This window comes from Bos indicus x Bos taurus, chromosome 4, assembly GCF_003369695.1.
Source record: "Bos indicus x Bos taurus breed Angus x Brahman F1 hybrid chromosome 4, Bos_hybrid_MaternalHap_v2.0, whole genome shotgun sequence".
Classification (NCBI taxonomy): domain Eukaryota; kingdom Metazoa; phylum Chordata; class Mammalia; order Artiodactyla; family Bovidae; genus Bos; species Bos indicus x Bos taurus.
The window spans coordinates 51,423,287-51,443,006 of NC_040079.1; the positions used below are offsets into that span (position 1 = coordinate 51,423,287).

The following is a 19,720-nucleotide window of genomic DNA, read 5'->3' on the forward strand; positions in this document are numbered from 1 at the left end:
ATGTATTAGCTACCAATGGTATATTTATGTTTCTGCAATGCATGCTTATTATATAGTTATTCCAGAAACTCTGATTTATTAAAAATTTTTTTTAAATCCCAATTTTTATATTTGCAGTTACTTCATAATTTTAATTTTATGGTTTTAGTTTCCAAAAAGGGCTTATTCATCTCCTAGGGGGAAGAAAAAAACCTCCAGGCTGAGGTGTGCTGTCCACAGGTGGTGGTGGGAACCCACCTAGCCTGTCACAAACATCCCCAGGCAGGCGCCCTCTGGCAGCTCACTCACAACTGAGCTGTAACATTTTAATTATATGCTTTTAAAGTTAGTCATTTGTCAAGTTTTGTTAGTCTTACAAAAACAATTTAGGTATAAATAGCATATTCTAAATTATATGCATGTATATTACTGAAACCAAGTGGCTTTAATTAAACATTTTTCAAAGCCTGTTTCCTTTTAATGGCAGTGAAATACTGTTGGTAGCAACGGCATGCTCTGCCAAAATGAACTTCATCAAGGTGAATTTTAGGGAGACTGTCAACACAATAATGGCCTAGAAGTTTATGCAAAGTTCTTAAATTAGAAAGTGGCCATTTAAGGGTGTCATTTGGGGGGGCCTGTTCAAGATATAGGATCATGACTGTGCTTCAAAAGCGTTATCCTAAACTGAATACCTGGCACTGGTCCTGGCAATTGTTAGAGCCTTGGAGTAACACAGTACACTTCTGCCTGGCAGACAGAAACTGGAAAAAGATGGCCAACAGAAAAGCGTGTCGAGGTCCTTTCCACCCCTGAGTTTAAGATTCTAAGCAACTGTTTTCTTTCTTCTTTTACCTTTTTAAAAAAGGTTTTATTTTTTTATCTTTTGGCTTTGGTGGGCCTCTGTTGCTGTGTGCGGGCCTTTTCTAGTCACAGGGAGCAGAGGCTGCTCTCCATTATGGTGCACAGCCTTCTTCTTGTGGTGGCTTATCCTGCTGCAGAGCACAGGCTCCAGGTGTGCACGAACTTCAGCAGCTGCAGCTCGTGGGCTCTAGAGCACAGGCTCAGTAGTTGTGGCCCAAGGGCTTAGTTGTTCTGTGGTGCAAGGGATCTGCCAGGAACAGGGATCAAACCGGTGTCCTTGCACTGCAAGGTGGATTTTTAACCACTGGACCACCGGGGAAGTCCCCTATCCTTTTTTTTTTTTTTTAAAACATTTTAAAAATTTTATTTTAAAAAGTTTTTTTTTTGGCTATGCCCTGTGGCTTGCAGGATCTAAGTTTCGTGATCAGGTATCAAACTTGGGCTCCCTTCTGTGGAAGCACAGAGTTTAATCCTGGACTTCCAGGGTTAGAACTGCTTTCAAGTTAAACACTGTGATGAGGATTTTCACTAGGATCCAGTTATACAGCATACAAAGAGCTCAAAATATCTTACATGGAAAATACCATTTCCACTATTTGCTATAAGAGAAACCTGCTTTACACTTATTTCATCTTGTTACTTGAAAATATTTTAATTTTGGAAAATATATCTATTTGAAAACTAAAGGTCCTCCCAGACCCAGGCTTCAAAAAGATATATCTTAGTTAGTAGGCCACTGACAGATGCCCTGTAGCTATTTTACTCAAAACTATTTTGACAAGAGGAAACACAATTTCCCTGAGAGTGACCTATTTTGGGGTCTGTAAGCATCTGAAACACCTTGGCTACCTCTTTTATTTTTTTGCCTGTAAAAAATAATAATGATTGGGTATCTAGGTAGAAAACACAGCAAGCACATCATGATTAGATCTCAAATTCCTATACAGTGGTCTCCCAACCAACTTTAGTTTCTTGGGGTGATTTGTTATGTTTTATTCTTCCATACCAAAGAGAGCCTGAGTTGGCTAGGTTAAAAAGAAAATTCAGTCCAGTGGAGTATGAAACACATCTTTGATCTGATGAGATCAAGCTAACTTGTTGCTGCTTTGATGACTATACATTAACACCAGCATCCCGTTTTCCAAGGAGTGAGTAACTGAGTGTGGTGGTAAGAGGCTCAAGGTGCACAGCCAGCATCCTCTCCTTGCCAGGTATCAGACAGGTCCCAGCAGCTTATTTCTCCCTTCCTGTCAGACACCACTTTGCTTTTAGTGCCTTTCCAAGGACTTTGAACAAAGCCCTGAGACAGATCCAGGGAGATTCTGTACCTGGATAGTCTTTTTAGCAAGAACAAATTAGCTTAAAGCATTCTTTTTTTTTTTTTTTTGCTGCAGATTCTGCCTCTAATGCTGTGCAGCTGGGTGCGCCCGGGGATCCCTTTATTGTTAAAAGTAGACCCACATGGAAAAGACATTAAAATCAGTTTGCTGCTGTGATACCCACGAAGATGAAAGGGCTTCTCTGATTTTAATATGCTGTGTGTTAGATGGGAAGGAAAATGAAAAGGCTTCTTTGGAAACACACACATTTGGCTGGGCTACGAATTCATCAGGTGTTAAATCCCTGTCAGCTTCGCAGCAGAGGTGTGTGGCAGCACTGGGTGTCTGCTTGTTTGTGTTTTCAGTGGAATCCGTGCCGTTTTCCATGCTTACAATATGTGGCTCTCTTTAGCACTCCTATTTTCGTTCTGGTACTTGCTTCCAGAGGAAAATTAGTCAAAGTGTGTACTGATGGGAGCTGGCATACGAATGAGCTCTGGACCCTAGCTTAAAGAGACGGCATTCTTTTGGAGGGTAGGGGGTGTGCCCTTGAAAATAACTTTATCTTTTGATATTTCTTGACATTTTTGGGCCAGTGCAGAGACCCCTACTGGGACATAGAAAGAGCAACAATGATTGAGGGCCAAAACCACGCTGTGAACTACGTTTCTAGCATACGGTGAAACATGCCTAAACATGATGTAAAGACTGTCAAGATTTCTTGTGGGAATTCCTAACAGTGGACATATTATTTTTGTTGAATTTGATTAAGCAATAACACAGTTACAGTAGAGATGAAATTCAGGTTTATAATTAAATGTGAATGGTTAAGCATGGTATTGCTAAAATGGCAGGCCTCAAAAATATTGTCACTAGAAGATAAGTTATTGATGGCTGTTACTGTAAATTCTAAGTCTGAAGATAAGCTGTTATTAACTGGCTTCCAATTACAGAAATGGAGTTCATTTAGAGTTCCAGAAGACATCCAGGGGCTGAAACTGGGCAGTGATAGTTTTTAATTAAAAAAAAAAACTAAATTTAAATTAAAAATTTAATTTTTCTTTCTTGTAAAATTCTGTCTCATGGAAAGCATTTTGGATCTGGAAGATCCATATGCTATAATTTTCTATTAGAAACATTTTTAATCATCAACTAATTCTAATTGTGTCCCAGCGTCTGGCAACTAGTTCTTCTTCATTTAATAAGTGTAGCAATTGTTTTTACTTGACCACACTATTGTTTCTGTAGAGTTTGAAAGCTGAGAATAAAGTATTTCACTGTCTTTCTTCAATGGAGAGGAAATTCCAGAGATTTTCTTCTTCAAACTACTGCATGTATTTACTTCCCTTTTTCTTAAATGGCTTGTTTACAGTAGAGGAAATGCTCTCTGCTCTTTCAGGGAATGAGTGGAACTTGTGGGCTCCTTTTCCTCATTTCTGCCTGGGCCAACAATTTTTTTTTTTTTTTAACTGAGGTAAATACAATGCATAGATTTTAAGTGCCTAATTCAATGAATTTGATAAATATACACCTTTGTATAACCAACATCTCAATCAAGATATGGACTATATCCATCAGTCCAGAAAGTTCTCTGGAAGGGAGAGAACTTTTTCTTCTTGTTCCGAGAGTCAACTGCTGTTCAGATTTCCATTGTTACAGATCAGCTATCTCTACTTGAATTTCAAATGCACTCTTTTGTGTCTGGTTCCTTTCACTCAGTAAAATGTTTTTGAGACTCATTTATGGTTTTTTTCTTTTAATCACTAAATAGTATTCCATTGTACAGATAGATCACAACTTGTTTATCCACGTACTTGGAGACAGACTAGCTAATACTCAGGGCTACTGCAGATAACGTCGTCCTGTACATCCTTGCCCCCGTCTTCTGTGGACATATACTTCCATTCCTCTTGGGTAACTACGCAGTGTGGAACTGCTCAGCCAATATCACTTGTTTCTGAAGCCCTGGAGAACCTTTCTGAACCAGAGGTTTACGGAGAGACAGTATTAACATAAGTAGCTGTTTCCATCCCTAACTTTACCTCATTAATCCTCATGGGAAGGTAGGCATTGTCTCCAATGCATACATGAGGAGACCAAGGCTTGCAAAGGTTTAAGATCATCTCTCTCTCAAACTGAAGAATAAAATTTGAATCCAGATCCCTCTGATACCAAAAGTTCTCATCACTTTACCTCTATTCCCAGAGTTTCAGAAGATGCTCCAGAAAACTCCAGGTTTCCATAACTACCCCCCCATCAACATACCTGGGTCTGCTAATGAATCCCCCGGCAGTCCATAATGATCATGCTCTAAAATTGTTTGCCGCCAATCACTTCCCCCTGATCTCACCTGATTCCAACTCTTTAGGAATTTACATTGCCTTACAATTTCTAAGACATTTTGTGGATGTGAATATATTGCTTATAACTGCCTTAAAACAGTATGGAAAGAATGGCCCATGAGTACCTCCATCTTATCTAAGCAATAATCATGCTAGTAATTTAGTCCCTCTGCATGTATGTTATGTTCATTAAGTATTTGCTCCACATGTGTATAACCTGCTTTTCCTAAGAGACGTAAATTCTAATCCATAAGGGCTATACCTTCTGCTTTTTTGTACTCCCAGTACCTGGAACAATGATTATAACAAACTAGATGATCAGTAAATTACATGAACTGAGAAGATGCCCAGTCTTGGTGCTCTGGAAAACAGTGGCCACTCAACTGGGGATGACTGAACTTGGGCAAGGTTTCATTTAAATGAGCCTCAATTTCTTTTGTCTTTAAAGTGGGGTAAACAAATGGTGATTAAGTTTCTGTGAACTCTAAAGATAAAATCTACTAATATAGACTGGCACTGATTTGATTTGCTTTCTTCAAGTCAAAAACATGTTTTGTTTGGGAAGGTCTCTTGCAGGTGGTGTAGTTGAGAAAAATACTTGTAATTACTATCTTGTTGCTGCTATCCTACACTTTTGAGTTGCAAGAGATTATAAATAAGTAGCTGCATAAGACGGTGGGGAAGGAAGCAAAATTAGTGACAAGACTGGGCCATAACTCTCAGGAAGCAGGATGAAGGTTTTACAAGTCAATCAATAAAGAAGATGAAAGGACAATGATTGGAACAAAGCAGTATATAAACAAACAAGAAAACAAGTCATAGGCCAGGAAAGGGTGTGTTGGTGACCCTGAATATAATGTAAGCCAGATAGGAGAGCAACATGAAGTCATTTTCCAGCTTAAGTAAACACATTTATGTGAAAAGGGAAATATAAATCAAGGCTACTTTCTCAATGGGAAGAGTTTAGGGAATGTTTTTTAGGCACTGTCCAGATATTCATCTCTTTAGGGCAGAATCCATTAGAAATACCAAATCCCGGCCTTAGGAATTTATTATAAGTAGGTCACAAAATTCAGTCAGCCTAAAATATTTAGTTTTTCTCCCTTTCCACTGTTAAATAGGACAGGATTGATCTCTCTGAGATTTTCCCTTCTGTTTCATTCTTTTCTTTGGGGTGGGGATGGGGGAATTATGCGAGTTTAGACCTTACTTTAGTTATCTTTTATTCCTTGAGATTTTCTCCCTTTAGTAAGGTTGTTTAGGTTTATTTTCTAAAAATAAAGGGATTGGGGGAGAGTTCACCTCAGCTCCATTCAGACAGAGCTTCTAAATGTTAAGCTAAATCTTGTCAGTTCTATTAGTTGTGTGGCAGTAATTTCCATCTTGAGGGTAAAATTAATACTTTACTTTTTAAAATGATTTTGCTGTTTGTTAGCAACTCCTGAGAACTGCAAAGTTACAATCTGAGTAACTTATTGCCAAAGCCATAAGGGAGTGTTAAAGGTGTACTATCACGCCAAATAGCAGGAGACAGGAACGAAATAGCAGGAGCAGGAAACGAAACAACGTAATGTACAATAGGAACTTAAATTACAGATTAACAGATATAATTTGCTACTTCATGGTCATTATAGGCTGCTGAAACAAGAAAACAAAAAAATTGGTTTAATTTCCTTGGGTACCTTTCTCTGGTTTAATGCTTGAATTTTTCCTCCCAAGTGGGCCAAAATATATATGCAAATATTTTCCAGGAGAGACTATGCAGTGCTATTATAACCAGAAATTCAGCCAACTCCTTCCACGGCTTCTCCATTAAGACATAAGCAAGCATCTGTTCAGTCCCATTGGACTCACGCTTGGAGGCTAAGCAAGTAGATTACAGTAACCTTTCTCCTAGCAAACTGGAAATAGGCTAACCTAGGCAAGAAAACACACAGCTCTGACAAGATGGGACCCAGCATTTAAAAGCAGTGGTTTCCCACCTCTGGCTGTAGGTTAGAATTCCCTAGCAAGAGCTTTAAGAAAACTCTCAATGCCTGATCCATCAACTGAGTAAGAGTCTCGGGGTGGAGCCCAGGCAAAGGGAGGTTTAAGACTCCCACCATGACCAATTTCAGGATGAGCTTTAACAACTGGTCTGCAAGCCTGAATAGTTAACAACTGACTGCCTGGAGTCAGCTCCAACTCACCCTTGAAAAAAACCTTGAGTAAACGAAATCGATTAAGTTCTTCAAGTTCTCATCTGCTATCTGAATGGTGAAGTGGGTTAAAAGTGAGGGTTACTGTGAATAAAGGTAAACCACAGTTCCAATAACTTAATCACTTTTGTGTTTTGGGTTTAGAAGTGTCAAGTTAGCAACTGAGGCAGCTAAGTGGCTGAAGGTCTCAAGAGTTTTTAAAAAGGTATTAACATTACCATATGTAAATTAGATAGTCGATGGGAGTTTGACATATGACATATGGCACCCAAAGTAGGTGCTCTGTGACAGCCTGGAGGGATGGGGTGGGCAGAGAGGTGGGAGGGGGTTCAGGATGGAGGGGACACAGGTATGCCTATGGCCGACTCATACTGATGTATGGCAAAAAACATTACAATGTTGTAAAGCAATTATCTTCCAATTAAAATAAATTTTTAAAAGGTATTAATCTGTACATGGGAATTAATACTGTTGTTTCAGTGGGGCTGGTGCTAGGATTAAGTAATCATACATAAAGCATACAGTAAGCATACATAGTAAAAAATCTAGGTTGCCTTTCCTCAGTAATTATTACTACTTTCAAAGGAGAATGGTATGAATTGTTTTAACACTTTATTTTCAGTGAATTCAATCATGTTTATCTTCACTTTTAATATACGTTTTTAATTTAAGTATAGCTGATTTACAATGTTGTGATACTTGAATTTTTCCCCCCAAATGGGCCAAAATATATATGCAAATATTTTCCAGTAGAGACTATGCAGTGCTGTTACCACCAGAAATCCAGCCAACACTTTCCAGCAAAGTGATTCAGTGATACACACACACATACACACACACACACATATAGATCTTTTTTATTTTCAGATTCTTTTTGGTATAGGCTATTACAAAACACTGAGTATGCTTCCCTGTGCTACACAGTTGACTATATATTTTATACATAGTAATCACATATATCTTTAATTCTTTATCTCTATAATTTAAATCAGGGGTTGGCAACTATGGCCTATGGACCAAATCTGTAAATAAGGTTTCACAGAAACTTTCAGTTTTATAGAACACAGAATGTCCACTCGTTAGTGAAGTTCTATAGCTGCTTTTACTGCTATGGTGGCAGAGCTGAGTAGCTGAAACAGAGGCCCCTGTGCCTTCATAAAAAACAATGTTGACCTGTGATTTAAACCATTCAAAGCTTTTCTTAAATGAACACTAAAAAATACATTAAAAAAGAATACAAAGCAAAGACAGGAAATGAAAAAGTTGAGAAAAGAAAATTTCTCTAGAGTTTTAGAAATCACACAATAAATCTTAATTCTAAGAATTCCTAAGACATACTTGAAACTCTATGATGAAACTGAGATCTGATTCCGTCTAGTTAAGATGGCATATTTTAAAGAATACTTTATAAATGAACTTTCCTGCAAGATGACCATTACTTCTGCACCAGGAATGCATCCTGAATATGAAACTTGGAAGAGTGAATTTAGGAGGTAGAAACATGGAAAATTATTTATAACCTGGCAATGAAAGTGACTGAAACCACATTAGTCAGGCAAAATAAGCTGATCTCTCTAACTACAGGTAAAACAACATTTCAAACATTGAAAAATGTACACAATCAAAATTGTACAGGGTAGGGGTTTAAGAAACCATTTCCCCTGCTAATTTTTGATGTTTACATGGAATGTTCTTCAAGCAGCAAATAACTTACCAATGATCTTGACAGATTGAAAATGATACATCTTTACCACAACATAAATTAATTCTCTCAGTGGGAAACTGCTAAAATAGACAAGGTGTCAGAAAGATTTCTTTATGTCTGAAGGAGAGGAAATGATTCCATTTCTTCCAAATATTCTTACATGAAAAATAATAAACTCTCACTTTTAAACTGTCTTTATTTTCATGGGGTTCTAAAACTCCCATTACTAATTGGGGTAGTCATAGTTATCTGGTACTGGCCATGAGTCAATCCTTATTAAGTCAGGTATAAAACATACCCAGGTATAAAACTGTCCCCATAATTCACATGTCATATGAATAAATATTCATAGAAATACTCAGAAAAGAGAATTGAAGAATCACACTACATTCTCATGGCATTCCTTAGATTTAAATGTTAGCAGAAATCCTGGAAAGTAAATCTTCACAGAAAGAAATGTAAGAGAAACATGGTGGTCTATCTCAGGGAAGGGAAAAATGCCCACACAAATGAACCCAATTCATCCTGTATAGAATAATCTCCAATTCTATTTCTGAAACAGCTAGTTGAAAACTGGACCACAGGGATGAACATTTACTGAATGTTTAATGCATGTGTATGCTATCACATTTAACTCTCACACAAAAACCTAAATAATGGGTATTAACAGTGATCTGTAAAGGGCAAAGTTCAGGTAGGAACTCTGTCTGCCTCCCACACCTATTCTGTGTTCAAAATGCCCAATTCTGATGGAACACAGGGTACCCTCTCAACCATGAGCCCATCGAGATGCCCCTAGAAAAAGAGCTCCTATAATCAGAGTGACGAGTTTGCAAGTTTTCTAAATCCTCCGCTTGGAGACTAACAGTGTATTAAACCCATCACACTTTCCCAAACTTATTAGGGAACCCTTTTCCTCAACTTCCATTTTGTGAAAGTCATATTCTGAAGCACACTTTGAGAAACAGGACTGCCACCACCTCCCTTGATGGGAGCTGGATAAAAGAGAAATACATAAACTCTAAGAGAAAATAAACATTTTCATCCACCATTAAGGGGCGATACTACTGAGGGGGTGATGGCATGATTCTGAATGGCTTCTTTCTGCTTTTAGAATCTTTAATAACACCCTCAGAGTCCCGGGCCCTGTAGACCTCCTTGGCCTCATCTAACAAACACCTCACCACCAACTGGTCTACCTTCAGTAACCTGGGACCTGCCAGGTTTCCCTTCATGGAGCCTTTGAAAAATGCTGTCCCCTTAGCTGGATGCTCCTTCTCTCCTTCTTGGGGAAGTCTTTCCTGATTCTGTCAAACCTCTCTCCCATCACTGAGTTACAATGTTATAGTTATTGGTGTACTTCTTTGATGAATACCTGTCTATGCCCCTACAGGAGTGAGGGGAAATATAATCTCTGTTCTCAGATGGGAAAAAGAAGAGGAGGGACTTTTCCAGCTTCTTTCTACCATCTTCTGTCACTGACTAGTGGATCTCTGACTTGGGAGAAGGTTCTGTGCTGCTCAGCTCTGTGCCTGGGCACACGCTGGTCTGTTCCTACACAGGCAAGCTTAAGAGGAGCGTTCGGGAATAAGTTCAACTTAGGGAAGACAACTTAAGAAGTCAGTTGTTACAGATCCTAGCTTTATTCTGCAGTTTAGCCTTATGCAGTAATAAAGTTGATTTTACTTTTTACCTTTGAGTCTTATTTTTCAAATCGCTTCCATTTGGGAGGTGAAGACAAGAAAGAGTGTTCTTGTTGGCCCCCTAGAATGCCAACATCTTCTACTATGCCTCAGCCCATCAGAAAGAACATGACTGGTCTCCTTGGGTTCACTACTGTAACTCAGGCCTGGCGCTAAGAGGGACTCTAAGTTTTAAAAATTGATCATTCTATCACAGAAAACCTTTTAAACAAGTAAATCTAGGGAGAATGGTATGATGATTACCCCCTATGTATATATCACCCAGCTTGAACAATAATCAACACGTGGCAATAATCAACACAATCAATCTTGTTTGATCTATTTCTCCACTTGACTGAAGCAAACCCAAGACACTGCATCACTTTATATGTAACAAATGGTAAAGGCTTGAAAACATGTCTATAAAAAAAAAAAAAAAAAAAAGAAAACATGTCTATAAAACTATTATCACATGCACATTATAAATGATAACTTATTAACTATATCCTTAATAATAAATAGATGAATGAATCAACAAAGGGTCAAAGAAGAGGTGGATCTCAAGCAAGATCTGTGCCCAGCCCCCAATACAGCATGCACGCACGCACGCACACCCCTCCTTAAGGGCTAACCTACTCACCAGTCGGGGTGCTGCTGCGGAATGAAGAGGAGGGGGTGATGGGCGGGGTCACTGGGGGAGTAAGGCTTCCGCTGCTGTGGCGAGGTGGCGTGGACACATTCCCTCGAGACACGGAGCTGGACAAAGTCAGCGAGAGCTTTGGCTGGATCTTCTTCTTCAGAGACTCCTGCTCTCGGCGGGCAGCATCCGTCATGAATCTGTAAGTGGAAGAGACTATTTGTAAATAACCCATCTACAGAGCAGGAGGAATTATGACTGCTAACCTGAATGTGACAGATGCTCCACCCTGGGGTACGGACTTGTTCACAGGTCAGTCCCAACTTCAAAAACTCAGAACAGCTGCCCTGTTCCTACATGATAGAATTATCTTCTAGCTCCTGAAAGTTCCCTGGGCCAAGCCTCTGTCCTCACTACAGTGCTTTCAGCTACAGGACTGCCTGGAAGGTCCTCTCAATCCTCAGAAAGTACACCTGCTCTCAAAGTCCCCCCACCACTGTCAACTAGAGAGGACTTCCTTCATCTGCAGGTTGGCAGTATTTATTGTTTGTGCCACTGAACATACATGGCTTCATGAGGACTCTGATTCTTTTTTGTACTCTGGATTCTCAAACAGGTATCTAGCTTTTTAACACTTTCTTGGCTGCTTAAAGGTCTTGTCTCCCCAGCTACTAGCTGAAAAGAAAGGACTTAAGTCTCTATAATCGTTACTAGCATGCTGCCAAGCACATCTTAGCATACATTTATCAAATGACTGAACAATTCTGCCCAAGAAAATTCAGTAAGAGGGAACAGGCACAGTACAAGGAAGATCACTGAGAAAGGTCTGTTTATGTCATGATTTTATTACTCATAAAAGGGAAAGGTGACTTCTTTCGATAGTTTCACTTTGGAAACTTCAAAGTTACATTCTTTCAACACTTCTCTTAAGTTAGTAATATTCAAGCTTTGTTCTTTTCTCCCTGTTTAATCTAGCATTTTATGAATTCATATAATGAAATTCAAAACCACTTATGAAATGGTATTTCCTCCCTAAACAGCAAATGTTGACTACAGTTTTTGAGAATTGGGATGGAAAGTCTAGTGAATAGAGTTTATGAAAATATTTATGTAAATAAAGCATACACTCATGCCCACCACCTACGCTCAAAAACAGATCATAACCATACCTCTCAAGGCCCCTCTGTACCCCACCCTCCCATCAACTGTGTTTTGTCTATTTTAATACAATTCATCATAAACTAATACCGTTGTGCTTGCTGCTGCTGCTGCTAAGTCGCTTCAGTCTGACTTCTGACTCTGTGCGACCCCATAGACGGCAGCCCACCAGGCTCCCCCGTCCCTGGGATTCTCCAGGCAAGAACACTGGAGTGGGTACCATTGTGCTTAGACATGGTATTTTACCCAACACATTTCACATTCTGCTTACAGAATTCCTTTATATTCGTCTTCATTACACTACGGCATTTTAGAAGTCAATAGATAGTTCTCATGCCCGGGTAAAAGTTTCCAGTTGCTCAAACACACAATGAAACAATATTACAATAGTGTTAGTGTCTTAAAATGTCTACTTTTACACTTGGAACATGGACGGCATATTTCTTGAAGGGCTTTTGCAATATAATCTATACGTATAAACTGGATTTTATATGTTGAACCAAACTGTAATAAAGTTGTATGCTTTGTCTTGAGCTCTTATGTTTTTGTGCTACAAGATGGTGTTGACTGAAAAGGGAGAAAGGAATGACAATGCAAACCAGAACTGTTTGCACTCGGTAGCCAGGTATTCATTTATTTTCAGATATAAAGTTGGTTCTACTGCTCTTAAAACTGCTTTTTCCTCTTCTCATAAACCTCTACACTTAAAATATGGACTATAAAGTAAGGAACTAGTGCTTTCTTTTATTATTTTAAGTATGACTGCTAACTGCACAATGCTGAGCTTCTTCAGGTGGGCACACAGTGTGCCGGGGAGTGGCCAAAATCACAGGCTAAACATGTTGCTTGTTCTAGGAAGGCCAAGTGTTCTTAGCGTAGGTAATTCAAGTTAGTTTTTAAATAGTAAAAAAATATAGATAGATATGCTATGGAGTAGAATGAAAAATAAACATCTTGCATCTTAGTTAAGAGCACGGGACTTGGAGTCAGGCAAGCCTATCTTCAAATCCTGGCTGTGCTACTTACAAATGTGACTTAAGGCAAGTCAACGATCCTCTCTAAACCTCAGCTTTATTCTCTATAAAATGGGACAAGAAATTGTGTAACAGCTAAAGGGCTAACACATCCCTTTTTCCTTTATGCAAGAGGTTTTGATTAACTCTGGTAACCTGCCAAGATGGTAAATCAAAGATGCTACTGGGCAGTGCTGCTTATAAGACTGACCCCCTGACTGGTAAGTGGCGTCTGGCCTGGGAGGAGCTAGAAACCATCTATACATAGTTGATAGGAAGCAGGAGCTTTGGGCTTCTGGAGCATGGCGATCCTGCACCTGAACATGGCCCCTGCAGGGAATGGGGAACGTGCCCAGGGAGTGTTATAACAGCTTTGATTCCAGGGACGCTCCCACCTCTGCCCAAGGGGCACCTTCTACCCGCATTTGGACAGACTGCCATTGTGTACCAGTGAGAGCTTCATAGAAGGTGTGACATGGCCCTGCTGGTGGGCAGGCTCTACCTTTTATCTCTCTGAAAAGACCCAGAAACCATGACGGTCCCGGATCATCTGAGAGGCTATTCATGGTCAAGGAAGGTCACTTGCTGGTGGACCAGCCAACAACAGTGCTGACTTCTGAGGATATTGTGAGGATTAAACAAGGCGGCAGTGCCTGTCATGTAGGAAGTGACTTTGTTACAGAACGCTTCATAAATGTGGTTTTTGCTGTACGTTCCGTCTACCTTACTTCAAGTTTCTTGAGGGTGCGCTGCATGTTTATGGCTCTGAAAGCACCATGTTCCTGCCTCATGCATAGCTTACAAGACTGGGAATCAGATCCGAGAGTGCACAGAGAGTGTCAGCAAGACAGTCTTGCAAGAGAGAGAGACGCAGAGAGAGAGAGAGGTTAGCAGTGTCTTCTCTTACTCTGGTTAAAAACTATCAATAGCTCATGGTTTTTATTGTAAAATAAATACTCTCCTACAGCTCAGATATAAAAACAACTATAAACAACCATAACAACGTGCACACACATATCCCTCGCCTTCACCCCCTCATGGGTTTGGTCAGCTACGGACAGCCATTTATTTTTGGCTTGTATCTGCTAAGTGCTTTCTAGAAGCGAGAATGAGGCACCATGTTAAAAGCATTAAACATGAAACTCATAAAACACTTCTGCCAATCCTTCTCTCCCTCCACCCTCCCTCCTTCTCCCTTGGATTGGTGGTTATGAACTTGCAGCTATACCCATAAATCAAGGCAACCTCACTATACCAAGATACACAGCTGCAGAATTTATTCCCGGTGACAACATACACACGGAAGGGCATAAAAATGCCTGTAGAACACTGGATAAAATTTGCCAGTTTCTCCCTGGTGGTTTTGCACTGTTCCTCTTTCACTTATCACCCATGACTTTACCTATTTTTTGGAGACTTATTTAAACCCTGAACTTTTCAAGCAGTGTTCCATCAGTATAGCTGTTTGTCAAAAGATGGGTGAATTCCCAATGGCAAAAACCACTTGGGGAGACAAGTTAATAAAGGACCTGATGAGGCAGAATGAATAAAGGTTGTCTGTGACTGTGGTCTAGACTGGACTCAAATAAGTTGGCTCTAAGCATTTTCCACCTTCAGGGGCAGCTACACTGTGACATCCTTGAAGGACCACAGCCCAGACTGTTCCATCATCAGGGTTAGACACGTTCTGCTGTATTCCTAGAGGAGATGGAGTTCAGGCTTGGGAAGTCACACCACCCTGCAGGCTGATGAGTTTTTCCCAGTGGATTCTGACATGATTGGTGATCTTTCCCAAAGCCCTGAGTAACTGCAGCCAACGTGGGGTTTAGAGCAGGAAGGAAGCTGGGTGAGACAGATTGCCTTGTCTAGCCCCCTCATTTTTCCTGGTAACTGGGAAATGAGGTGAAGGGGCCTGTGCAAGGTCACTTTGCTGGCTGATGGCAAAGCTGAGAAGTCAAGCCTTAGGACTGAATCAAAAGCTCCTGCTCTGCCAGGCTGCCTACTGCACATCAAAGAACTCTGAGCTTTCTTGTTTTTGCTGCAGAGTCATGGTTTTCAAAGCTGAAAGGGGTTAAAGAGCTGAAGCTTAGGGCCTAGGAAAATGCAGGGGTTTACTTGTTGGAAGTGGGGCAACCATTAGAGTGGAGGTCTTTATCCTCTCAGCATCCAAGTTCTGCTGTGTTGCACCCCTAGGTTCTTGGGGTCTTGGATTTGTAGCCTCACTGGGCTGTGATATGGGGAAGGCTGGCTGTGCCCACCTTCCTGAATTCTTTCTGCTTTGCAATAGGAACTGTTCTGGTCTTGTAGCAGTAGTGTGCTAGTGTGGGCTTATGCTGGCTTGTGAGAGCTGATCATTAAATTTTTAGGGATTTAGGCCATTTGTTAAATATACCCATTATCAAAAATTAAATCATGTGAAGTTAAAATTAAAACAAGTATATTAAAAACAAAGATAACAATACTCAAGATTTATTAGTTCTTATTTTCTTCCATTTTACTATTATTTATGCTATTGAGGTTATTTACATTAATAAAGTTGTATCTGTTTGGTAGAATTACTATATGATGCTATACAGCACGTTACTTCCCTACTCTGTGCAGTGATGTAATGTTGGTAGCCTGAAATTGGCCATGATGGAGTATTTACACCATGGAAATTGGCAAATATTACAAATTGGGGTTTTTCCCCCCACCCCAAGAGTCAACTGTTAAACATTTACCAATATACCTACAGTTATTATTATTATTTTAATGTGTGGGAAAAAGCATTTGAACCAGGCTCCTTGCCTACCTACTAAAGGAGCTAATCAGGGAAGCAATGAAGGATGGATAAGGAAAGTTTCTTTTCCTTTTTAAAAGTATAAAAATAAGACCTCTCATTAAAGAACACTTATAGAAGATTTTTCATGGATTTGTCACTTGTGCTTAAAAACATTTAAAAAATCTGGTAGTACGCACACAAATTGACTGTACATATTTTAAAGCACAGTTTAAGGAAGAATAAAATGACAATCCATGTACTTACTACCCAGCTTATGAAAAAAATTTTCATCAGAATATTGGAAATTTGCAGATACAACTACAGTTGATTTTTCAGGGTATTTTCCTTCTGGTATTACTTTTCTACACATAAAGAGAACTGGATATTTCTTAAAGGGAAAAAAAAGTCACTTGAGGGTTCATTCACTGTTGACTAACAGCCTGGAAATCTGTGGTCAGGCAAAGTCATGTTTTCATTTTGAAACTGAAACTGCCATAAGATTAATTTTAACTCTCCTACAAATCAGAAATGCCCAAGTTACTTTAATTTAATATGGTCATTTGTAGTAATATTTGTTATTGCTTGGGGAAGTACATATTCCTTAAGTAAATTTTCAAGACTCCATTATAAATCTTTTAAATCCTTAGACCACAATGTTCATTCAGTCTGACATGTTAAACGTGGAAACATGAATGTAACACCACAGGGGGAAAATGTCAAATTGCTGGTCCACGGAGACCAGTTTCAACCACAAACTCAGGAAATTTACAGAGTTGGCTGGAGCCTGGGCAGGTCCCCTGCTGCACCTCACTCTCGGGCCAAACACCTGAGCCCAAGTGTCTTGCTGGTGCAAAACCACTCAGCTTCCACCGGCTCTGGAGAAGCCAGCGATGGAAGTGACCACTCAAAACTCGAGCCTCTCTCAGCAGAACTTGAAAAGGATCCAAGGTCTGAGATGCATGGTGTGGTTTCATTGTTATTATAAGACGCTGGAGAGGGCGTGTGGTCCAGACGCCCCAAGCTGTGTGTCAGCGGGCTCGCTCTAGAGTGAAGAAGCGGGTGACCTCCAGAAGCCCCAGTGCTCCCCTTGTTCTGCCCCTGATTTTTCTTCTTGTTAAAACTGAGGAGTTTCAGTTTTATGGGTAAAAGGAATATATCACCTCTAGGTTCCTTCCCGGCTCCAACAGTCCATGATTTCAGCAGCAGCGTCGGGCTGTGTTTCCCAAACTTTTCTTTGGCCTCAATCTAAGAAAGCCTGTACACACATATGTATAATTAGGTCCACAATCTGTAATTTTGAAATCTCCAGAGCTCTGAAAGTTGGGAAATTTCTAATGTTCAACAGCAAAATTCATGAGGAAACCAACCGTGATGTGAACTACATAAAAGCTGTTAATATGCTTTATTTATTGTATTTAGTGTGAATATTCATATACTTCACTGAGTAAACATAAATGTGTTTGATTACATGGGGCTGCCCTGCCGGTAGGGAGAGTTATCTAATAGGCAGTATTTGCACCGTATTGTCTTTCTGAAATTAGAACAATTTTGACTTGTGCAATATGTTTGGGTGAAAAGATAAAGAAATTTTATGTAAGCATCTGAAACAAAAATTTCATTAAATAATCCTTATGATATGTGATACACTCTGATATTTTTCTATTCTATTTCATTTTAACCAAATATCGTGGTCACAACCTCCACATTAATTTCTTGACTAACAGGTGATAACCTGTAGATTAACTGGTGATAGACTACAGTTGGAAAATATTCGTGTAGCAGAAAATATTCGTGTAGCAATGGGCTTTGTAAGGAGACTGTTCAGATGCTAATTTCTCCTCTATGTTCTCCATCTGTGTGACCTTGGGCATGTTACCTAATCTCTCTGTGCCTTAGTTTTCTTACCCATAAATGCTAAAAATAATAAGGACTGCTTTACAGAATGCAAAGATGAAGTGAATTAATACATGGAACAGAGCCTGGTACTCGGTGTTTGACAAACATCATGTGAATGACTCTTGTTCAGGAAATCCTAACTCACAAATCTTTCATCTCTCAATGTAACATCAGCGATTTACTGACATTTTAACAGTTACTTCTGAGCTAAACTATTGAGCATTATAGGATACGTACTGCCATCATGAGCTCTGCTGATTCTGAAAGCAATGAACCACCTTCACTGATTCTGCATGCATTGATTAAATGACTGCTTCCATCATAGGTAAATTTGAAAAAGGTGGTAACAGTAACCAGAATACAAACAGAAAGCTCCTCTCCTTTAAGGACAACATGCTAGAAGCCGGGGCATCTATAGAGCCACATGCCTCCTTTTCTTTACTTCTCCCCCTTAATTTCTTGAGAAGAATCCACTGTAGAAGGCCTTTCTAGCAGGGCAGGCGATGGGAGACACTGCTACTTGATGGAAAGACTTCTTTCTAAGCAATGCAAGGCCGCCCTTTACTTGGGAGATTCATACAGCTACACCAGGCTCAGATGTGGCTCACAACCAGACCTCTGTACAAAGCACAACATCCAACTACATCATTTGAAGTTCAAAAGCTTTGTTCCGCCTTTTCAATGGCCCTTTGGGCATTAACATTTTTTTGGTGAAAAAAGTTTGTGAAACCAAGAAGGTCTCTGAGGAAAGCCATGAGGAGCTGGCAGACAGACCACAATTCTAAGTACTCTCCAATTTGCTAACTCATTGCTCCAGACAATGGGATCTCTGACCTGACAAGGACAACAATCAATCTTTCCAGTGAAGAGAACTAAGGGATTTTCCTTTTCTCCAGCAACTACGATGCAAAATTCAGGACAAGGACAGACAGAAAGCCAGTCAGGAAGCAAGATGATCTGTGCTTGTGCTTGTGCTCAGTCGTTTGTGACCCCATGGACTGAATGCAGCCAGGCTCCTCTGTCCACGGAATTCTCCAGGCAAGAATACTGGAGTGGGTTGCCATTGCCTTCTCCAGGGGATCGTCCCAACCCAGGAATTGAACCCAGGTCTCCTGTATTGCAGGCAGAGTCTTTACCATCTGAGCCACCAGGGAAGCCCTGAATGACCTGTAAGGCATTCAAATTAGGCTATGGGAATGATGGGTACATTTTAGCATGTGATCATGTGTGGTCCACATGTCAGAGGATCTGGTTGTTCTAGGTCTCAAAGTAATGGTGGGTTTCCAAACACACATCTGCTAATAAATTCATGGGGTGGCTCCTCTCATTTTAGCAACTTCAAGCCTCAGTGAGGTTGAGAGGTGTTTCGTTAGAACAGCTGGCAAGCGAAACATGACCTGCTGGCAGCAAGTGGAGTGACTGCTTGTCTGTGACCCTTGATTAAGAAAAGGACTTTTACTAGCGATTGGGGGAAATTAATAAATAATAAATGTTCTTTTCAAAGACAAAAAATAATGTGGACTCCCAAATAACACTAATTTCACAGAGTCCCTAGTAATGTTTCAAACAATCGTATGTTTCATTTCTCATCTCAGAATTTCTTTCTTCACCATCTGAGGCCTATGGGATGGATTCTGAAGCTTCATAAAAATTTTTGCAGTGCCACCAAAACTCAGAGCCTCTTTTAATATGCTATTAAAAATTTAGTGCACAATAATAAAACTAAAAGTAGCACCACAAAGCAGATCCAACCAGTCCATCCTAAAGGAGATCAGTCCTGAGTGTTCACTGAAAGGACTGGTGTTGAAACTGAAACTCCAATACTTTGGCCACCTGATGTGAAGAACTGACTCATTTGAAAAGACCCTGATGCTGGGAAAGATTGAGGGCAGGAGGTGAAGGGGACGACAGAGGATGAGATGGTTGGATGGCATCACCGACTCAATGGACACGAGTTTGGGTAAACTCTGGGAATTGGTGATGGACAGGGAGTCCTGGTTCATGGGGCTTCAAAGAGTCGGACATGACTGAGCGACTGAACTGAACTGAGCACCACAAAAAAACCTACACTGTCTGTTTAGATCAGCTTAGTACTTAACTTATGAGGGTTTTGTGTATCTGTGTGTGAGATTTTCATCTGATATTCACAAGGGTTGTGGGCATAAT

General features: G+C 40.1%; 1 protein-coding gene across 1 annotated transcript in view; it reads right to left on the bottom strand.

Annotated features, from left to right (window-relative positions):
- JAZF1 (JAZF zinc finger 1) overlaps window positions 1-19,720 on the bottom strand; it is a 333,188-nt gene that overhangs the window by 35,609 nt on the left and 277,859 nt on the right. The window contains exon 3 of the mRNA XM_027539410.1: window positions 10,730-10,926. Coding sequence (XP_027395211.1) covers window positions 10,730-10,926 — 197 coding nt within the window. The remainder of the gene's footprint in view (window positions 1-10,729; window positions 10,927-19,720) is intronic.